Consider the following 21,634-nt stretch of genomic DNA (forward strand, 5'->3'; position numbering starts at 1 on the left):
GAAAAGGTCGGAGGACGCGCACCGCCGCCCCTCGCGGGCTCGCTACGCTTCGGGTTGGCGTCTATCGTGGGGTGACGAGGGGGACATCTATAATGTGAAATGGGTCATATTGGCCCATTTCACATTTTTCACATTTTTTCACTATTTCAATGTTAAAAAATATTTTAACATTGAAGCCTATGGAAAAATCGGGGGCATCGCGTCGGGACCATTGTTAATGGTCCCGACCGACGCGATGCCCCCGATATTTTACCTTTCCCGACACGATTTCAATGTTAAAATATTTTTTAACATTGAAGCCTATGGGGAAATCGGGGGCATCGCGTCGGTCGCGTCGGGACCATTGTTAATGGTCCCGACCGACGCGATGCCCCCGATATTTTGTCCTAGCCGGCCAAATGGACCTGATTTCAAAGGAAATCGGGTCCATCGTATGGATCGTGTACCTTAACTTAAAGGTACAGGATCCATAAGATTGTGGCCGTGCTAGGAAACAAGTACCCTTTCAAGTTTTAGGAACATCCTGAAATCCCTTTGACTCATAGTGATCTATGCAGGACCGCAGTGTCCCTATTCCTCTATTGATTAACATCTAATATGTGAGTGTAATACCAACAAGAAAAACTCTAACACTTGTGGTGTCCAAACCATCTGCACTATATTTTTTCTTCTTCTGAGTTGTTTCAGATTTATATCAGGACTCTATGATTCAGACTTCCTACCCAGAAGATGTTTGATAGGAAGAATCAGTAAATCATATGTATGTGGGATCGCTTATTGTGACACGTGCCTTGTTTTTTTTTTTTGTCTATCTGTAAAACTTTTGTGAAAGTTTTTTCTGGGTGTCACTGGAGCTGTACTCCACAAGGTGGCGCATTTAAGAGGTTTATATATATTGTATAATTGAGCAAATATATATACATTTTTTAACAATGCATCTTTGCTTGCATAGGTGCAGGGACCCTCCATTTGCTTCAGAGCCCGAAATGCAAAAGTGTTCACTAAATTGTAATTTTACATCTGGTAGCCCCATGGCTCATTTTGCGGGTAAGCTGCTCCACTGTAGCGCGTCTGTTGGCCCTCAAGCTCCTTCAAAACCAAGATTCACCTCATACATCAATGGCACATGGTGATTATCAGTTTCCACATCAGTTAAGCACAGCGGTCCCATTTGTCCAGTAATGATAATCAGTCACCACAGTAGCACGTGAACAGGTCACCATCTGCTCTGCTCACAAATACTGACACCCTTGGCCTGAATGTTGGTAAACATAACATTTTGCACATCATACAATGAGTGTTGTCTGCAAGTGGCCTTTCACACACCTTATATACCCACCAAGCCAGTGCATGCTATGTAGTATACTTCACGGTGTACACGGTGCTGTCATATGTAGGAGGTGGCCATAATTATGTGACTCAGCCTTGTCATTTCTCTCATTTGATGTATAACAAGCTGTAGCCTATGGGAAAATATTTGCTGCTTTAAGTACATTTATATGGCTTCTCTCCTGTGTGACTCCTCTGATGTCGGACAAGATGTGACTGATGGGAAAAACATTTGCTGCATTCAGAACATTTATATGGCTTCTCTCCTGTGTGACTCCTCTGATGTTGGACAAGATTTGACTGATGGGAAAAACATTTACTGCATTCAGAACATTTATATGGTTTCTCTCCTGTGTGACTCCTCTGATGTACGACAAAATGTGACTGATGGGAAAAACATTTGCTGCATTCAGAACATTTATATGGTTTCTCTCCTGTGTGACTCCTCTGATGTCGGACAAGATGTGACTGATGGGAAAAACATTTGCTGCATTCAGAACATTTATATGGTTTCTCTCCTGTGTGACTCCTCTGATGTTGGACAAGATTTGACAGATGTGAAAAACATTTACTGCATTCAGAACATTTATATGGTTTCTCTCCTGTGTGACTCCTCTGATGTCGGACAAGATGTGACTGATGGGAAAAACATTTGCTGCATTCAGAACATTTATATGGTTTCTCTCCTGTGTGACTCCTCTGATGTCGGACAAGATGTGACTGATGGGAAAAACATTTGCTGCATTCAGAACATTTATATGGCTTCTCTCCTGTGTGACTCCTCTGATGTTGGACAAGATTTGACTTATTGGAAAAACATTTACTGCATTCAGAACATTTATATGGTTTCTCTCCTGTGTGACTCCTCTGATGTACGACAAGTTGTGACTTCTGGGGAAAACATTTGCTGCATTCAGAACATTTATATGGTTTCTTTCCTGTGTGACTCCTCTGATGTCGGACAAGCTGTGACTTCCAGGAAAAACATTTGCTGCATTCAGAACATTTATATGGCTTCTCTCCTGTGTGACTCCTCTGATGTACAACAAGATCTGACTTCCGGAAAAAACATTTGCTGCATTCAGAGCATGTAAATGGTTTCTCTCCTGTGTGACTCCTCTGATATATGAGAAGATGTGATTTACATGTAAAGCCTTTGTCACACTCAGAGCACACATGTGGTCTCTCTCCTGTGAGGCTCATCATGTACAAGATAAGAAAAATTAATTGTTGAATGTTTCTTCTATTCGCAAAATAAAGTCACTTTAATCCTCCAGGTGTAAGAAGAAATGATGACTTTAGTTGGCTGGATCAGAGAACAACGTCCCCTTGAGCAGGATTTGGACTCAAAATATAAGAAGATGTTGTACAATCGTCCTGTAAGACAGGTAAAATGTAAAAGGTTAACATACTGTAGTACAAGTGTGATGTCAAGGTTATATTGTGTAAGGAACATTTCTATATAGAACACATATCAGTCGTGGACCATTGTTTTATATTTCTGTATGCTGCCAAATGGCTGGGACTATTTGCTGTCAGATGCACAGCACAGATCTCGCTACCTTACTACAGCAGATACCAGTTAGGAGTGTGCACCCGGACATGTTATGGGTTTAGTGCTTTGGCTCTGGATTGGTTTTGCCAAAACCACCCTCCCAGGTTTTTTGTTTTGGTTTTGGATCTGTATTTTTTTTTAAATAATAGAAACATCTAAAATTACAGAATGTTTTTTTGTTCCTACAGTATTATTACATCAATGACATTTATGCTGCTTTCCCACTGCAGACCCGTTTAACCCCTTCCCGACATTTGACGTATATATACGTCATGGCCGGGATGTACTTCCCGACACATGACGTATATATACGTCATTACTTTAAACTGTCACCGCGTCTATAGACGCGGTGACAGTTTAAACATGTCTGCTGTCCCTGACAGCAGACATGTCCCAGCATGCCCAGGGGGGCGGCGATGCCTCCCCCCCATCGGCGATCGCTGCAATTGGCTGTTCAATGTGAACAGCCAATCGCAGCGTTTTCCTGTGTTACCGGCGAATCAGACGCTCGGTAACACAGGGATCAATCACCGCCGGGTGTGAGGGGGTGTGAGGGGGTCACCGGTGGTCACCGGTGATGATCACACCTCACCCCACCTGCCCCCAAGGCTGTGATTGGTCCGTCGGACCGACGGACCAATCACAGCCATGGCGCGTGATTTAAACTAACGGTGACTGCGCTGCAGACGCGATTCCGGTCTGGAATTGCGTGCAGAGCGGTCACCGTGCCAATCTGTCGTGATATACTGACCTGATCCTTGCCTGATACTTACCTGATCACCGCTGGTAGCGTGCTGCCAGCAGCTGGATGCTTCCTGGATCTTGTGACTTCCTGTGTGCTGCTGCTGCAGTGTCATAGAGTGACAGATAGTGAGAGATAGTGAGAGATAGTGACAAAGTGATAGAGAGTGCTATATTTTGTGTCTGCTGCCCCCCCTTTTGTGCTGATCAGTATATCTGTGCTGATCAGCAACTTTTTGGGGGTGCAGGGTTTTTTTTTTATATATATACCTGTCAGTTGCACCAAAGGTTGTGCTGCCTGTGCAACTGACTGCTGCCCCCCCCTTTTGTGCTGATCAGTATAAATTAACTGATCAGCAACTTTTTGGGGGTGCAGGGTTTTTTTTTTATATATATACCTGTCAGTTGCTGTCAGTTGCACTGTCAGTTGCACCAAAGGTTGTGCACCTGCTGCCCATCACTGGTAATCAGTGTCGCATCACTGATCACCTTTTTTTTTTTTTTTTGAGGGTGCTGTGGGGTCTTTTTTTAATTTTTTTTACACACACTGTGATTTTGTGGGTGTCCTGTGGCCACTGTGCGCTGATCAGTGACGTACATCACTGATCAGCATTTTCAGCACAGGGTTGATCTATTTTTTTTTGGATCAAATTCCTGTTGCCTTTGAGCGCTGTTCAGTGACGGAGGTTACTGACCAACATCTGTGCTCAATTTTTGGCGCAGGACCTTTTTTTTTTTTTTTTAACCCCTTCAAGGTTGTACCAAAAGCTGCCTTGAAGTTGCTGAGTGACGTACATCACAGATCAGCATTTTTGCCACAGGGTTGATCTAATTTTTTTTTTTTTTTATTGGGATCAAATTCCTGTATAAAGTATTTTTTTTTCTGCACTACATACACACTACACACTACATACCCCCCGTGTTGAAATAAAGTTTGTACCCCCCCATACACTATACACGTGTTGAAACATTACACTTACAGAAACACAAAAATAAAAATGGCATCCCAAATGTCATCCCAGTCATCCAAAAGAATGTATTCAGCGGAGGAGGCATATGCCATGCTTGCCTCTGACTCTGACACAGCCAGTGATGCAAGCGGGGAATTTGAAGGATTCGTCTTAACCTCATCTTCCTCCACTAGTGATGAGGGACCCCCTCAAAGACGCCCCCGTAGAGCAGCTTAGACCCCCCCCCCCAAATGATTGATCCCGTATGGACCCCACCACCAGACAATTTTGAGCCCCAGGTTCCTGAGTTTTTGGCCATCCCAGGAATCCAATTTGATTCAACAGGTCTCAGAGAAATTGACTTTTTCAAATTATTTTTCTCTGATGATTTTATAAATTTAATGGTGGACCAAAGTAATTTATATGCCCAGCAGTTTATTGCTCAAAACCCCACGTCATCATTTGCTAGGTGGACCCCTGTAGATGCAGTAGAGATGATGACGTTTTGGGGTCTGGTGTTACATATGGGCATAGTAAAAAAGCCAGAAATTAGGCAATATTGGAGTACAGATGTTCTGTACAGCACCCCACTTTACCGTATGGCCATGACTCAGAATCGTTTTGAGACAATCCTTAAATTTTTACATTACACCGATAATGCACAGTGCCCACCCAGAGATGATCCCACCTTTGACCGGCTATTCAAAGTCAGGCCGGTCATTGATCATTTCAGTGCCAAATTTGCAGAGATGTACATCCCTGAAAAATTTATTTGTATCGACGAGTCCCTTATACATTTTAAAGGAAGGGTTAAATTCCGCCAGTACCTTCCCAGTAAGAGGGCAAGGTATGGCATAAAAATGTATAAACTGTGTGAAAGCACCTCAGGGTACACCCACAGGTTTAGGGTATATGAAGGGAAGGATTCAAGAATTGAACCGCCAGAATGCCCCCCCTCCCTCGTAGGTGTTAGTGGAAAAATTGTCTGGGATTTAGTGCACTCCTTCCTGGATAAAGGTTATCACCTCTATGTGGATAACTTTTACACTAGCATCCCCCTGTTTAAGGCCCTTGGTTCAAGAGGTACAGCAGCTTGCGATACTATGCGCAAGAACCAAAGAGGCCTCCCAAAAACGCACATTGCCCAAGTACTGAGAAGGGGTGAAAGCAGGGCACAATCCACCGAAAATATGTTGTTGGTCAAATATAAGGACAAGAGGGATGTCCTTATACTGACAACAATTCATGGAGACAGTACCACCTCCGTCCCTGTACGAGGTACCAGTACCCACACCTCAAAACCTAATTGTATCCTAGATTACAATAAGTACATGGGCGGAGTGGATCTTTCAGATCAGGTACTGAAGCCGTACAGTGCCCTGCGGAAAAGAAAAATCTGGTACAAGAAGCTGGCCGTGTATATCATCCAGATGGCACTGTATAATGCTTACGTGCTATTCCGTTCTACCAGCCAGAGGGGGACATTTATGCACTTTCAAGAGGAAGTCATAAAGGGCCTAATATTTGGGAACCAGCAGGCAGAGGGCCCCAGTACTTCTAGTACTGGCCCCCGTATTGTACCAGGGCAGCATTTTCCTAACGAAATCCCCTCCACTGCAAAAAAGGGCAGGACACAAAAAAGGTGCAAAGTTTGCTATAAAAAGGGAATAAGAAAGGATACTATTTTCCACTGTGAAACTTGCCCCGACAAACCCGGCCTATGTATAAAGGAGTGTTTTAAAATATACCACACATCTATGGATTATTAGGTTCATCATTTCACGGTGCTTCAGGGGTCTTGCTAATGCCACATAGCACCCACCATTCATTCCACCAGAATCTGAGCTGCAAAATCCAAAAATCACTCCTTCCCTTCTGAGTCCTGCCATGCACCCAACTGGTATTTTTTGGTCACATATGAGGCATTGCCATACTCGGGAGAAATTGGGGCACAGATTTTGGGGTGCGTTTTCTCCTTCATACCTTATGAAAATGAAAAATTTTGAGCCAGAACTGCATTTTTGTGTAAAAAAATGTAATTTTTAATTTGCACAGCCCAGTTGTATCAAAATTGGTGAAACCCCTGGGGGTTTGAAATGTACACTATACCCCTAGATGAATTCCCTGAGGGGTGTAGTTTGCAAAATGGGGTCACTTGTGGGGGGGTTCCACTGTATTGGTGCTTCGGGGGTCTTGCTAATGCGACATAGCACCCACCAACATTCCACCAGAATCTGTGCTGCAAAATCCAAATATCACTCCTTCCCTTCTGAGTCCTGCCATGCACCCAAATGGTATTTTTTGGTCACATGTGAGGCATTGCCGTACTCGGGAGAAATCGGGGCACAGATTTTGGGGTGCTTTGTCTCCTTCATTCCTTGTGAAAATGAAAAATTTTGAGCCAGAACTGCATTTTTGTGTAAAAAAATTAATTTTTCATTTTCACTGCCCAGTTGTACCACAATTGGTGAAACCCCTGGGGGTTTGAAATGTACACTATACCCCTAGATGAATTCCCTGAGGGGTGTAGTTTGCAAAATGGGGTCACTTGTGGGGGGGTTCCACTGTATTGGTGCTTCGGGGGTCTTGCTAATGCGACATAGCACCCACCAACATTCCACCGGAATCTGTGCTGCAAAATGCAAATATCACTCCTTCCCTTCTGAGTCCTGCCATGCACCCAAATGGTATTTTTTGGTCACATGTGAGGCATTGCCGTACTCGGGAGAAATTGGGGCACAGATTTTGGGGTGCTTTGTCTCCTTCATTCCTTGTGAAAATGAAAAATTTTGAGCCAGAACTGCATTTTTGTGTAAAAAATTTAATTTTTCATTTTCACTGCCCAGTTGTACCACAATTGGTGAAACCCCTGGGGGTTTGAAATGTACACTATACCCCTAGATGAATTCCCTGAGGGGTGTAGTTTGCAAAATGGGGTCACTTGTGGGGGGGTTCCACTTTATTGGTGCTTCGGGGGTCTTGCTAATGCGACATAGCACCCACCAACATTCCACCACAATCTGTGCTGCAAAATCCAAATATCACTCCTTCCCTTCTGAGTCCTGCCATGCACCCAAATGGTATTTTTTGGTCACATGTGAGGCATTGCCGTACTCGGGAGAAATTGGGGCACAGATTTTGGGGTGCTTTGTCTCCTTCATTCCTTGTGAAAATGAAAAATTTTGAGCCATAACTGCATTTTTGTGTAAAAAAAATTAATTTTTTATTTTCACTGCCCAGTTGTACCACAATTGGTGAAACCCCTGGGGGTTTGAAATGTACACTATACCCCTAGATGAATTCCCTGAGGGGTGTAGTTTGCAAAATGGGGTCACTTGTGGGGGGGTTCCTAACTTTTAGCATCTTATGGTGCCTAGAAACCTACATGGTGCCTAAAAAATAATCTCCAAAAAAGGAGGCTCCAAAATCAAGTATGTGCTCCTTCTATTATGAAGCCTGTGGTTTGGTCAACGTGCACACTAGGGCCACATATAGGATATTTATGAAAACAAAAGAATTGGGGGAATCATTTTTTAGTCACATTTCTCTAGTAAAATCTACTGTGTTCCTTAGAAAAATGTATTAAAAACTTAAAATCTGCAAAAAAAATGAAATTTTGAAATTTCACCTACACTTTGTTTTAATTCCTGTGAAACACCTAAAGGGTTAACAAACTTCCAAAATGCTGTTTTGTATACTGTGAGGGGTGCAGTTTTTGAAATGGCATAATTTATGGGGGTGTCTCACATACAAGTCCCTCAAAGTCACATTAGAACTGAACTGGTCCCTAAAAAAATCAGTGTTTGAAATTTTCTTGAAAATTTGAGAATTTGCTATTCATATTTTAAGCCTCCTAGTGTCCAAAAAAATTAAAAGGAGGTTGAAATAATGATGGAAACACAAAGTATACATATGGTCTATGTTAGTTATTAACTATTTTGAGTGGTATGATTATTTGTCTCACAAGCAGAAAATTTAACATTTTGCAAATTGCTAAATTTTCTATTTTTTTACGACATTTTGGTGTTTTTCACAAAAAAACACAGACTGTATCGACCATAATTTACCACTAACTTGAAGTACAATGTGTCACGAGAAAACAATCTCAAAATCACTGGGATAAGTAAAAGCAAAAAAAAGTTATCCCCACTTAAGTGATACATGTCAGATTTGAAAAAAAGGGCTCTGTCAGGAAGGCAAAAACAGGCTGCGGCGGTAAGGGGTTAAAGTACTGGTAATCTTAAATGGTATTTAAAATGGTATTAGCACTCCCACTGCAGCAGATTACCGTTTTAAATACCATTTAAGTACCATTCCCATTGCAGGTAAAACGTTTGCTGTTCAAAACATTTTTACAGCAGAAATGAGTGCCTGTCATTTTTTTTTTTGAAATATATTTTTATTATTAGATTCAAATCGGATATGATACAGCGATATTTACAATGAGTCACAAATCAGCTTCAATAAACAGAAGTAGCAAAAGAGGGTTATACATTTTAGAGGTACATGTTATGACAGTTCAACCAATGGTTAACAAGTAGCTTTTATGGGACTTCTTGTGCTGTTTTAAAAGGGAGGTTGTCCCCTTTCCAGGGTGGCCATATTATACCAAGTTGTGAGTGACACTATCTGTCTAATGTTGTTCTTTTCTTGGGCCGTAAGAGAGTTTATGTACAATAGCCACGTGTCAAAGAATTTTTTGGCCCCTGTTTCTGTGTCTAATAGGCATTCTATCCAGTCCATCTGGTATAGGAATTTTAGTCTTGGGAGCATGAGTTGTAGTGAGATCGGGTTGGAATGTATCCACTGGGATAGGATGGTTTTTTTTTGCAGTTGCTGCAATTTTCGCCAGTAAGCACTTAGTGCCTCTAGAAAGGCGTGAGGGTGTGTTTGCATCATAAATATTCCATAATGCCCAGGAGGGGGTCATGTTAAAAGATATTTTTAGTGTGTGGGTGATGTATTGCTGTACGTCCTGCCAAAAGGTTTGTACTGTGGGGCATGCCCACAGGCAGTGGTATATGTCAGCTTCTGGGGAGAGGCATTTGAAGCAATTGGAGTCTTCCGATATTCCCATTAAGAAGCGGTGTTTAGGCGTGTAATAGGCCCTATGTAGGATCTTGAAATGCATCTCAGCATAGGATGATGAGGTGAGTAATTTGTTTAATGAAATTGTGGCTTTTATGATGGTATCTATTGATGTGTTAGGGAAGGTCTCCTTCCAGTGGGTCAGTCCCGTTTTAACCTTGGAAAGGTCTAAGGTGGGGCGGATATGGGAGTGTAATATTGAGGTGGGTATTGGTTCTCCTTTTCTGTAGACTATCATCAAGTCAAACGCTCTATTTGTGCCTGCTTTACATAATGTTTGTAGACTTTTTGTTATGTAACTTCGGACCTGAAAGTAGGCAAACAGGGGGAATTGTGTCTGAGGAAAGCTTTCTTTCAACTGTGTTAGGGTAAGAGGGGTGGTGTAATCTTCACCTAGAAATTGATATATCGACCTAAGTCCCTGTTGATGCCAGGTAAAGAATATATGGTCTGGGTTTCCATTTTGAAAATCCTGATTATGGATCAGTGGTGTGTGAAGGGATATTGTGGGTGATAAGCGGAGTCGCTTCCGTGTGGTGCGCCAGGCCCTGCATGGTGAGTAGAGTAGGGGATTATCTTTGACATGTGGTGGGGCAGCCGCGGGCGGTATATACAGTAGGGCATCCAAAGTGCATTCGTGAAGAAAAGACTGATCTAATGCTCTGTGTGTATAGTTGTTCGTACCACTTACCCAGTCTATAGCATAGCGTAAATTGGCAGCTAGGGCATAATCTTGAATACAGGGCAAGTTGATACCACCCCTAGACTGGGGTTGCTGTAATTTCAATTGGGAGATTCTAGGGCGCTTACCGGCCCATAAAAACTTAGTAAGAGCTCTGTTTATGGTTGTGACGTCATGGTCTCTCAGCAAAAAGGGTAGCATCTGAACCGGGTATAACAGTCTGGGGAAGGAAACCATTTTAAAAAGGCTACATCGTCCCAGATATGATAGTGGTAGGTGTCTCCATCTTTGGAAGTCTGCTACCATCTGTGCGATGAAGTGAGAGTAGTTTAGGTCATATAAGTCTGATACCTTACTGGAAAAGCGTAGACCAAGATATATTAAAAATTCGGTGGTCCACCTTAATGGGAAAGTGATTCCCCATCCAGACTTAGCCTCGGGGTGAACGGCCAATGCCTCCGTCTTTTGGTAGTTGACCAGAAAGCCTGATATGTTAAAAAATATATCTAATATCTCCAATAATTTGGGAAGGGCTTGTTTAGGATTGCTAATGTATAAGAGGAGATCATCGGCAAAGGCAGATACCTTTACCTCTGACCCCCCTATCTCCAACCCCTGCCATGTGGTTTCCTGGTAAAAGGTGCGTATTAACGGATCCAATGCCAGGTTGAATAAGAGTGGGGACAAAGGGCAGCCCTGGCGTGTACCCCTGGCTAATTTAAAGGTTGGTGTGTTTAATCCGTTAATGGTTATACATGCTTCGGGGGATGAGTATAGCATGTTAAAAATATTAATAAAGTCTGGGCCAAATTGCTGCATTTGTAATATTCTTAATAGGTGAGACCAGGAGACGCGGTCAAACGCCTTGTCTGCGTCACAGCTCACTATAATCGCCTCTTTGCTGTGTAGAGAATTGTAACTTATTAGTGCCGCTGTTAAAGTGCGAATATTGTGGACTGAGGTTCGACCTCTCACGAAACCAGTCTGAGCTGGGTGCAGAATCCTATGTAAAATAGGTTGTAGTCTTCCGGCTAACAGTGTGGTAAAGATCTTTAAATCTTGGTTCAGTAGGGATATTGGGCGGTAAGACTGAACTAGTTGGGGGTTCTTCCCTGGTTTTGGGAACACTACTATGCGTGCAGCTGTGAATTCTGGGGGAGGTGCGTTACCCTGTAACATAGAGTTGAACAACGATATCAGGTGGGGAGTTAAGCTTTCTTTCATGAGTTGGTAATATTCGGCACTAAAGCCGTCGGGGCCTGGGGATTTACCTTTTTTTAGGGTGCTGAGCACTGCTTTTAATTCCAGCTCCGTAATTGGGGCGACAAGAGCGTCTCTCTCTTCGGTAGTAAGGGTAGGTAGTTGGGCCTGCTGTAAGAACCGCATACCTTCTAAGGGCTTATCAGTAGGTGCTTCATATAGGTGTTTATAGTAGTTCTGAAATGTTGTTGAAATGTCAACGGGGTTCGAGGTCAGCGTTCCATTTTGCGTGGACAGCTGTAGTATGTGTAGTGGGGCAGATTGTGAGCGAACTAGATTAGCTAAAAGTCTCCCTGTTTTGTTTGAGCTTCTAAAATATTTGTTACGGGAGAAGTCGTAGGAGAATTGGGCCTTTTCGGTGCATAGTGCATCATAAGCCTGTTTTGCCTCTGTATAAGCCGTTTTGGATATCTCTGAGTTATTGAGGAGCATAGCGTTATATGCCTTCGACAGGCGGTTACTATGATCCGCAATAGCGAGGTTTCGTTTTTTGCGTTTCCTGGCCACGTATTCCATTACTTGTCCTCTAACCACTGGCTTTGAGGCCGCCCAAAATAAATGTATATTCTCTATATGTTGTGCATTGTCCGATGTATATGTGGAAAAAGCATGTTTCAAATGTAGTGTGAAGTCTGTAGAGTGGGTCAGGTAGGAGGGGAATCGCCAATTGTAAGATGTGGTGATTGGACTATTTAAGGTGAGTGTAAACCAAACCCAGGCGTGATCAGATAGATCTATTGGCCCTATCCCCGATTCCACCACTTGATGATATAAGGAATTTGTAATCAGCCAAAGATCAATGCGTGAGGAGGTACCATGGGGGTGAGAGTAAAAAGTGTACTCTCTGGATGTGGGATGTTGGCATCTCCAGAGGTCACACAGGCCCAGATTGTCTAATAATAAAGAAACGGGGGATGGTGTATTTGGACCGTCCCCACCAGTCCTTCGTCCAGATCTGTCTAGTCCTGTTGATAAGACATTATTAAAGTCACCACCCATAATTAAGTCTCCCTCTTTCCAAGATAGTAGTTTAGTGTATAATGATGTGTAAAAGGGGGCATTAGGTCCATTAGGGGCATATATTGTTGCTAAAGTGTATATTGACCCACATATCTCTATTTTTATAAATAAGAAATGGCCTTCTGGGTCCAACCAAGTGTCTCGGATCTTGTAGGGTAAGTTTTTTCTAAATAATATTAGTACTCCTCTACGTTTAGCTGTAAAAGAGGCTGCCCTAAATTCACCTATCCAGGAATCCCTTAGTGTGTTGGGGTCCTTAATATCCCAATGTGTTTCCTGTAAAAAGGCTATATCTGGACGTATACGTTTCAGATGGGTTACTACTTTGCGCCTTTTAATCGGTGAATTGAGTCCCTCTATATTCCAGGACACGAACTTTAGCGTGGTCTGTGTCCTAGTTGGTCTGTTTGTCATGATGGGCATCTTTAGCCGATCCCCTCACGGGGTCTATATGCTACTGATAATGAATTTTTTCTGGGCCCCCAGTCTGTCCCAGCGAGCAGACTGTAGCGGGGCGATATGAACCCAGATTGCCACCTCTCATCACGAAACATATATCGCGTACCACATATTGTAAACTGTAACCATCTAATTATATTAAACTTTTGAACATTTTCATGAATCAGAACAAGTGGTCGTATAGACCAATATTTAAAGTAAACAACTATGAGATATCCCAACAGATAAGGGGGAATATTATTTGGTAATTGCTGGCAAGGGGGGTGTGAACCCATACCGGTCCCCGTGACCCTGTCAGCAAGAAATACACAGTCCCCCACTACATAATTCGGGAAGGTCCCGGCGTTTGGGGTAGATCCCTCGTCTCTGCAGATGGCATGTTGGACCCTTCCATATATAAAACTAAACCTCCCATACCGATCCTGAAAAGCAACAACACATAACAAACCGGTGTAGAAGAACAAAAAGAAGTTGTTGTGTATTACCAGTCCCTTAGATACGAACATAAAAACGTAGGGAAAAGATGAGTCTCCTGACGGTCAGCCCGTCAGTCTGCCTCGTCCATGGTTGTGGGGGGCTGTTGTGGTAAGGAGTCGAGGAAATTCTTTGCGGCTTCGGGGGTTTCCAAGTAATATGGTTTGCCGTTGTATTGAACTCGTAGTTTAGCTGGGTACAGGAGGGCAAAGCGGTATCCCAGCTCGTATAGACCTTTGCAGATCGGTGTGAATTCTCTTCGTTTCATGGAGACCAAATATGAAAAGTCTTGGAAAATGAGTAGCCTAGCACCTTCGTAGCGCAGGTCAGAGTATTTCCTGTAAGCATCCATTAAGCTGACCTTGTCGGCATAATTCAAGATGCGTAGGATGACAGGTCTGGGCCTTTCTTTGTTCTGTTGGCGTTCTGGGCCTACACGGTGTACCCTCTCGACTTGGATTGATTCAGTTGAGGAGACACAGCCCAGGGTGCGTGGTAGCCATTCAGAGACCAGGGACATAAGGGCGGCCGATTTTAACGCTCTCTGGGACGCCTATTATCCTAACATTGTTCCTCCTGTTTCGATTTTCCAAATCTTCCAGCTTGTCATGGATGGAGGACAGTAGTTTTTCCTGTGAGGAGGCGGTGGCTTTTGTGGTGGCTAGTTCATCCTCCAGATCAGAAATTCTCTGTTCAGCTTCTGACAGACGTTGGTCATGTTGTAATATTTGCGTCAGGGCAGAGTCAATTGACTCCTTCAATGGAGTCAGTTTTTGGTCTAATAATGATGCCAGTATGGTGGTTAGCTCATTGGTGGAGACAAGTTCCCCAGATGGTTGGGGCATGATAGTAGAATCCTCAATCGAGGCGGAAGATCTCGGGTAAGGGGAGTGTGGGCCAGGGGAGGATATGGGGGTGGCCTCCCTGACACGGTTTTTCCCTTGCTGTTGGGACTTGGTGCCACGTTGGGGTTTGGCCACGTATTTATCCATTCCGGGCATCCGATGTACCTCTGGAAAGTCAGGAATGGTTGTGGAAATGTTATATTTTCAAAGTCTGATGAGATTTGCGATCTAGGTAGCCGGGGCAAAGTTATCAAGTTGTTAGGGCGGCTAGTGCCGGTGTATTGGTTGTGTGGAGAGGGGTGAAGGGTCAGCGATAGTGCCTGCCGCCTCGGGGAGTCCTCTAGATCGTAGGAGCTGTCGACCCGGAGTGTGTCAGAGCAGCAATAAGGTAATTCAATGGACTTGCAAGTGCCTGCGGCTGGCTAATTGGTTGAGAGAGTCCGGACAGACTAAGACGTTTAGCTAAAGGTGTTAATAGCAAGGGGATTGTGACTTTGTGGCAGGGCGTGGGGGGGGGGGTGGTGGAGGGGGTAGGGCCGTGGGCCGTTTGTTTGACAGGCCTTGGGTAATTAAGTCAGTAAAGTAGTGCTTACCCACATCAGCTAGTTGACAAGGATGATCACTTGTTGTATCAGGGCACTGTTCTGTGTGGAGTTTTTACGGGTGGTGCAGCACTTGGGTGTTTCTGAAGAGTTGCAGGCTTGGTCACTTTCACCGCTGTTTATGATGTGGTAGCAGCTGATGACCTCTTCATAATAAAGCTTCAGCCTGGGCTTGGTCCCCGGGAGTGCTTGGGCCCAGCAGGCCACAGGAGGCTGGTACTGTTGCCTGGCAGATCAGGGGGGTGCTTCCACCATGTAGTGGGTCCAGATGGGGGGGTTTATGAGTGTCCCCTTACACCCTGTTTGCGGGGGTTCTCTTTGCTGCAGTGCTGCCTCCGGGGGGGGTGTTTGCTGTTCAGGCCGAGGCTTGGGGCCTGTGTGTGCTTGGTGTCCCCGTTTTACGTCTGCACCCTCCGGGTGCTTGGGCGGCTCTGCGGAGTTGATTCAGGGGGTGAGCGGGTGTGTGTGGGGGCGGACAGGGTGTCCCTGTCTTCCGGTGCCGGCTGGCGTCTGATCCGACGCAATTTCTGTGGTGGCCGCGTCGCGGGCTCGCGGCCGTAAATCGAGGCCGCGGCTCCGGCGCCGTGACTAGGCCGCGATCTGAAGCGGCTCTCCGGCTGTCTCCCCGGAGTCGCGGTTGTTGTGGTATGCGGCGGGGACGTCCAGGGACCCTCCGGTGCTGCAGGGCGCTGAATATAGCCCTCTGAGCTGGCTCTAAGGGTGGAATACAGAGCCAGTCGGAGAGAGCTCAGCAGGTATGCGTCTACCCTGCATGGAGTCCAGGACACGCCTGTGCCTGTCATTTTAAATGGGCTTTTCAGGGTTAAAAAGGCACACAGCTATGACTTTTTCACAGTATAAAAGGAGGGGCAGGGGCCAGGACGGATTAGTGCAGCAATACCAATGGCAGGTACATGTCCTTTACAGTACCTGTGATTTGTCTCGCAATCTTCTCCTCACCTCTGATGCGCAGCAGCTCCCTCACCTCTTCATCACTCCAGTTAGACATTGTATACAGAAAAGGTTAAGGTTAATAATAGCACCAGCAATGCACCAAAAATGTGTTCTCTCCTCACACACTTCCTGGTTGAGGAGCGGGTCAGAAGACAGGCAACAGCCTATCAGTGAACTGTAGCCTGTTGTTATCACAAAATAACGTTTAAGAGGCATTCCCACTGCCTCTTAAACGTTATTTTAACGTGTAGGACTCTGCTTTAAAAACGGGTTGAAATACCATTTAACTTTAAACGGTATTTCAACTCTGGCACTTTCCCACTGCAGCCTTAAACGGTAAATTGCGCTGAAAAATCGGCAATTTACAGTTTTTGAGCTGCAGTGGGAAAGGGGCATTATTTCCACTCATTTCGTGCATCACCATCGCTATACGGTGTACACACGGGGCGCTGCTGCCTAGATGCTGAGTGAGGTGCTAAAGCACACATGGCGGCACACAAGCGATGCACCTGTGTTGTGTGCTGAGCAATCTGTGCATCTAATGTAGGATAAGCAGGATAGACAGTGCATGTATCACCATCGCTATACAGTGTACACACGGGGCGACGCTGCCTCCATGCTGAGTGAGGTGCTAAAGCATAGATCGCTCAGCACACATGGCGGCACACAAGCGATGCACCCGTGATGTGTGCTGAGCAATCTTTATATCTAATGTAGGATAAGCAGGATAGACAGTGCATGTATCACCATCGCTATAGGGTGTACACACGGGGCGACACTGCCTCCATGCTGAGTGAGGTGCTAAAGCACAGATCTCTCTGCACACATGGCGGCACACAAGCGATGCACTCGTGATGTATGCTGAGCAATCTGTGCATCTAATGTAAGATAAGCAGGATGGACAGTGCATGCATCACCATCACTATACGGTGTACATACAGGGCGATGCTGCCTCCATGCTGAGTGAGGTGCTAAAGCACAGATCGCTCAGTACACATGGCGGCACACAAGCGATGCACCCGTGATGTGTGCTGAGCAATCTGTGCATCTAATGTAGGATAGGCAGGATAGACAGTGCATGCATCACCATCACTATAGGGTGTACACACAGGGCGACGCTGCCTACATGCTGAGTGAGGTGCTAAAGCACAGATCGCTCAGCACACATGGCGGCACACAAGCGATGCACCCGTGATGTGTGCTGAGCAATCTGTGCATCTAATGTAGGATAAGCAGGATAGACAGTGCATGCATCACCATCGCTATATGGTGTATACATGGGGCGACGCTGCCTCCATGCTGAGTGAGGTGCTAAAGCACAGATCGCTCAGCACACATGGTGGCACACAAGCGATGCACCCGTGATGTGTGCTGAGCAATCTGTGCATCTAATGTAGGATAAGCAGGATAGACAGTGCATGCATCACCATCACTATACGGTGTACACACAAAGTAATCCGTGCTTTATTTCTAGGCAATCTATTCAGATCGCTTAGAAATGGTGTTTAAATCACCCCGTGTGTATGCCTTTTAATCTACACAAGTGGGTGGCACAAGCACTTGGCACATCCAGGAGTGGCACTGCTGTGGAAGACAGGATGACAGTTTTATAGACCGCCAAAAAATGCTCCAAGTAGCATATAATGCAAAGAAAAGTGGTGCAAGATGGAGCTGTCCTTGGTCCCTCACACCAACCCTTGCCTGAGGGACAAGTCAGACGCCATTTACCCAGAACTTCCCCCGGCAGCTTCCCTGGAGTGCTACATGTGATTTGGCACTTGATGTGCCATTGATCGCAGGAGATTTATCTGACCATATTGCATGTACATAGATTTATCTGATGGAATGGTCCTAGGGGATGGCATGAGTGCTAGGAGGGGGGTGGCCAAAACAGTGAAATAAAAACAAGGAGCCATTTTAAACCTCTGCACAGTCTGCTCTGTGATTACTGAGGCTGGGTTATATCTGCTGAGTGTTCCATATGGCTACAGTGCTTTGCTTTGAGGTTTTTTTCTGAACAAAGGAGCAGATGTATGACTGGGTGTTATGGGGGAGAAGGGGTATCAGCGCACATTATGTGCACTGATACCGCTACTCCTCCATGTATGAAGGAGCCAGTGTGCAGTAAAAGACAGGGGCACTATGCACCCCTGTCCATATCGGCGCTGCTATCTAAATGATAGCAGGCCGAATTAATGAATGGTCAGCATCGCTGACCGGTCCGCCTGTAGCTGGTTTTGGCCCTATCTCAACAGCAGGGATAGCGCTGTCCCTACTGGTTGGCTCTGGGCTGTGCTGGGGATCTCATGTGAGTAGCGAGATCCCGCGCATACCCAGTCCAGCCGGCTGGGGGGAAGGAGACGGCGCATCAGTGTAAAGTCCAGGAGGGGACATCTCCGGAGGGTGGAATTAGCGCTCCCCCACTTCAGCATAGAAGATGTGGTACTCTTTACTTAGATGGGCGCCCGTCGTGGTGATCGCGGGTACATTTATGTCTGGCCGTGACGCGACCGACGCGATGCCCGCGATTTCCCATTGAAACCCATGTTAAACATGGAAATCGCGTCGGTCGCGTCGCGGCCGGCCATAAATGTACCCGCGATGCCCGCGACGCGATGCTCCCGATTTGCCATAGGAATCAATGTTAAAAGGCCCGATGGACACGATTTTACTGTTAAATGCCTCAATGAACCCGATTTGGCCATAGGAATCAATGTTAAATGGGCCACAGAGCCCAAATAGGCACAATTAACCCTTAAATGTCCCCCCAAATTTTTAACGCCACCCCACGATCCACGCCAACCCGAAGCGTGGCGAGCGCAGCGAGCCCGCGAGGGGCGGCGGTACGCGTCCTCCGACCTTTTCATGCCCTACTATCCACTAGGGCGTGGAGTGAGAATAGAATAGTGTGGCGAGCGCAGCGAGCCACCGAGCCCGAAGCGTGGCGAGCGCAGCGAGCCCCGCCAGGGGACGCGGATACCTTCACAGTTATACGCGTCCCCTCGCGGGCTTCACAGGTGTCCGTGGCGACGCGGACACCTGTGAAGCCCGCGAGGGGACGCGTCTACCTGTGAAGGTATCCGCGTCCGCTCGCCACACTATTCTATTCTCACTCCACGCCCTAGTGGATAGTAGGGCATGAAAAGGTCGGAGGACGCGTACCGCCGCCCCTCGCGGGCTCGCTGCGCTCGCCACGCTTCGGGTTGGCGTGGATCGTGGGGTGGCGTTAAAAATTTGGGGGGACATTTAAGGGTTAATTGTGCCTATTTGGGCCAAATCGGGTCCATTGAGGCATTTAACAGTAAAATCGCGGTCAATCAGCCTTTTTAACATTGTTCCCTATGGGAAAATCGCGGGCATCGCGATTTACCCGTGATGACCGCGATTTTTACCCCCGACGCCCGCGATTTCAATCGCTGGCGCCCATCTAGGTAAAGAGTACCGAAGATGTTAATACATCTTGTCAGTCTCCCCTCCTTCTTCTCCTCCTTAATGAGGCAAAGCAGGAAGTTTTATAGCGGCGCACTAAGCGCCTCTATAATACATCTGCCCCAAGGTGCTTTATCCTTTTCTGTGATGGCTTCTTATCACTATCACCTTCTGCAAGCCTACGGCATTCTGACGTTGAGATGTGAGAGGAATCAGAAATGGAAGAGGGTGAGGTCCTGCTGGAACTAGGAGTGGCTGCTGAAGAGGGACTCGCTCTCTCACATGTCACTACTGACCCAGATAAGGGAGAACAACCCAGAGGACTATCGCAGTTACTTGTACATGGATGACGCTATCTTCCAGGCATTGCTGGGCCTGGTGACTCCCTACATTGAGAGGCTAGATACCAGCCTGCAGAGGGCCATCCCTGCTGAGGAGAGGCTTGAGGCTACCCTGAGGTTCCTGGCTACAGGGTGGTCACTGGAGGATCTGAAGTTCGGGTCTTCATCTCTGCACAGGCACTGGGGCGTATCATCCCAGAGATGTGCAAAGCAATAGTAGATGTGCTGCAGAACCAGTTGTTAAAGGTAAATAAATACACACCTCACATGTTGTATATACAGATGGAGCAGCGGTTATTCATCTGGATGGGGCTCCATAGCTTTCTGTCTCGGCGCGACATTTGCAGAGAATGGGACACGCGTGAGTGTGACAGGCTTGCGTACTCCATTTGTGGCAATGGGATGCATGATTGTGTGAGACGCTCGCACTATATGCATACGCTGGGCGCCCGCACCCAAGTCTGCAGACGGGGGGCGTGGGGCAGTGGCAGATAGTCGCACCCATGGTAATGCCCAGCATTTCATGGGCGTTCCCATGCAAACGCTGAGTGTTCCCATGGTAATTGCGCCATGATGTCAGTGCCGGGCATCATCGGATGTATGTTGCCTGCTCATTTCCTTCCAAATGTGGGCGGATATCTAAGTGACATGAGAGTCATTTATATATTTGTGCACTCACCAAACCATTCGATGGTCGGTGAATGATGTGAGAGTCCTCCCCCGGCCTGCAAATAGATGTTTATGTTAAACATCTACAGTATTTGCAGCCTGTGTGAGCATAGCCGTGGTGCGAGGGGGGGGGGGGGGGGGGGGCAGGGCAACCAGGATTCACAGGGCGGCATCTGGGGGACTGAACAGGCTGTGAATCTGCAGCATTGCAAGACAACCAGAATAAGGTCCTCTACATCTACCGCATGTAGGTATCTATCTACAAATAATGCATACACTGAGGTGCAGCTGGGTGGGTGGTGGTGGTCTGTGTCTTAGCATTTGAAACTGTATGACATCATTTATAATTTTTTTTAGGGGGGGGATATAGGGCATGACTTCGTGGGAAGGGGCATTGCCACACAATAGTACCAATTCACTTTACACCACACAGTAGTGTCCTATATACTAGAGATGGGCAAAACCGATCTTTAAGCTGAGCCGTGTTCCGACGGGGTCTCTCCGTAAAAAGATACGGATCTTTTAGACAAATCCTCGGTTCGCTTTGAAAAAAAAATGGGAAATACATGACCGAGTAAAAACACTGATCGATGGCTGGGTGCAGAATCACCATCGATGGCGACTGCACCGATGGCCATCCCTGGCAGCAGCAGCAGCTAATCTTTCTATCACTTGTAGTCACAGCACTGTACTCAGTCTACAGAGGTAGTACATCTCAGCTGCCACAGGTGGCAGCACTGAGATCAGGAAAATGCATTGTAAATGAAACGGATCACCTTTTTGGAATCGGTGGCTCATTCGTTCTTCAATGGGATCCGTTCAAAAGATCCGGTTCGTTCGCGAGCGACCCATCTCTGCTATATACATATAACACCACACAGTAGTGCACTTATACACATTGCGCCAGCTAGAGCCCTTGCCACAAAGTAAAAGGATTAAACACACTGTTATGCCCATTACACATGATGCCACACAACATAATGCCCATTACACATTATGCCAAACAACATAATGCCCATTACACATTATGCCAAACAACATAATGCCCATTACACATTATGCCAAACAACGGAATGCCCATTACACATTATGCCAAACAACATAATGCCCATTACACATTATGCCAAACAACGGAATGCCCATATTTTGTGACACACTGTAATGTCAATTACATATTATGGCACGAAAGTGCTGCTTGCATATATGCTCATTGCCAGGGGGGAGGGGGGGGGGGGG

At 46.0% G+C, this 21,634-nt stretch overlaps 1 protein-coding gene across 1 annotated transcript in view; it reads right to left on the bottom strand.

Annotated features, from left to right (window-relative positions):
- Window positions 1-377: 377 nt before the first annotated feature.
- The window catches only part of LOC146075901 (uncharacterized), a 33,837-nt gene continuing 12,580 nt past the window's right edge, over window positions 378-21,634 (bottom strand). Inside the window, exon 2 of the mRNA XM_083185585.1 lies at window positions 378-2,706. Within this exon, the coding sequence (XP_083041711.1) occupies window positions 1,486-2,535 (1,050 nt within the window). The 5' untranslated portion in view covers window positions 2,536-2,706 and the 3' untranslated portion in view covers window positions 378-1,485. The remainder of the gene's footprint in view (window positions 2,707-21,634) is intronic.

The sequence above is a fragment of the Crinia signifera genome, chromosome 4 (assembly GCF_055691185.1).
Source record: "Crinia signifera chromosome 4, ASM5569118v1, whole genome shotgun sequence".
In the NCBI taxonomy this organism is placed as follows: Eukaryota; Metazoa; Chordata; class Amphibia; order Anura; family Myobatrachidae; genus Crinia; species Crinia signifera.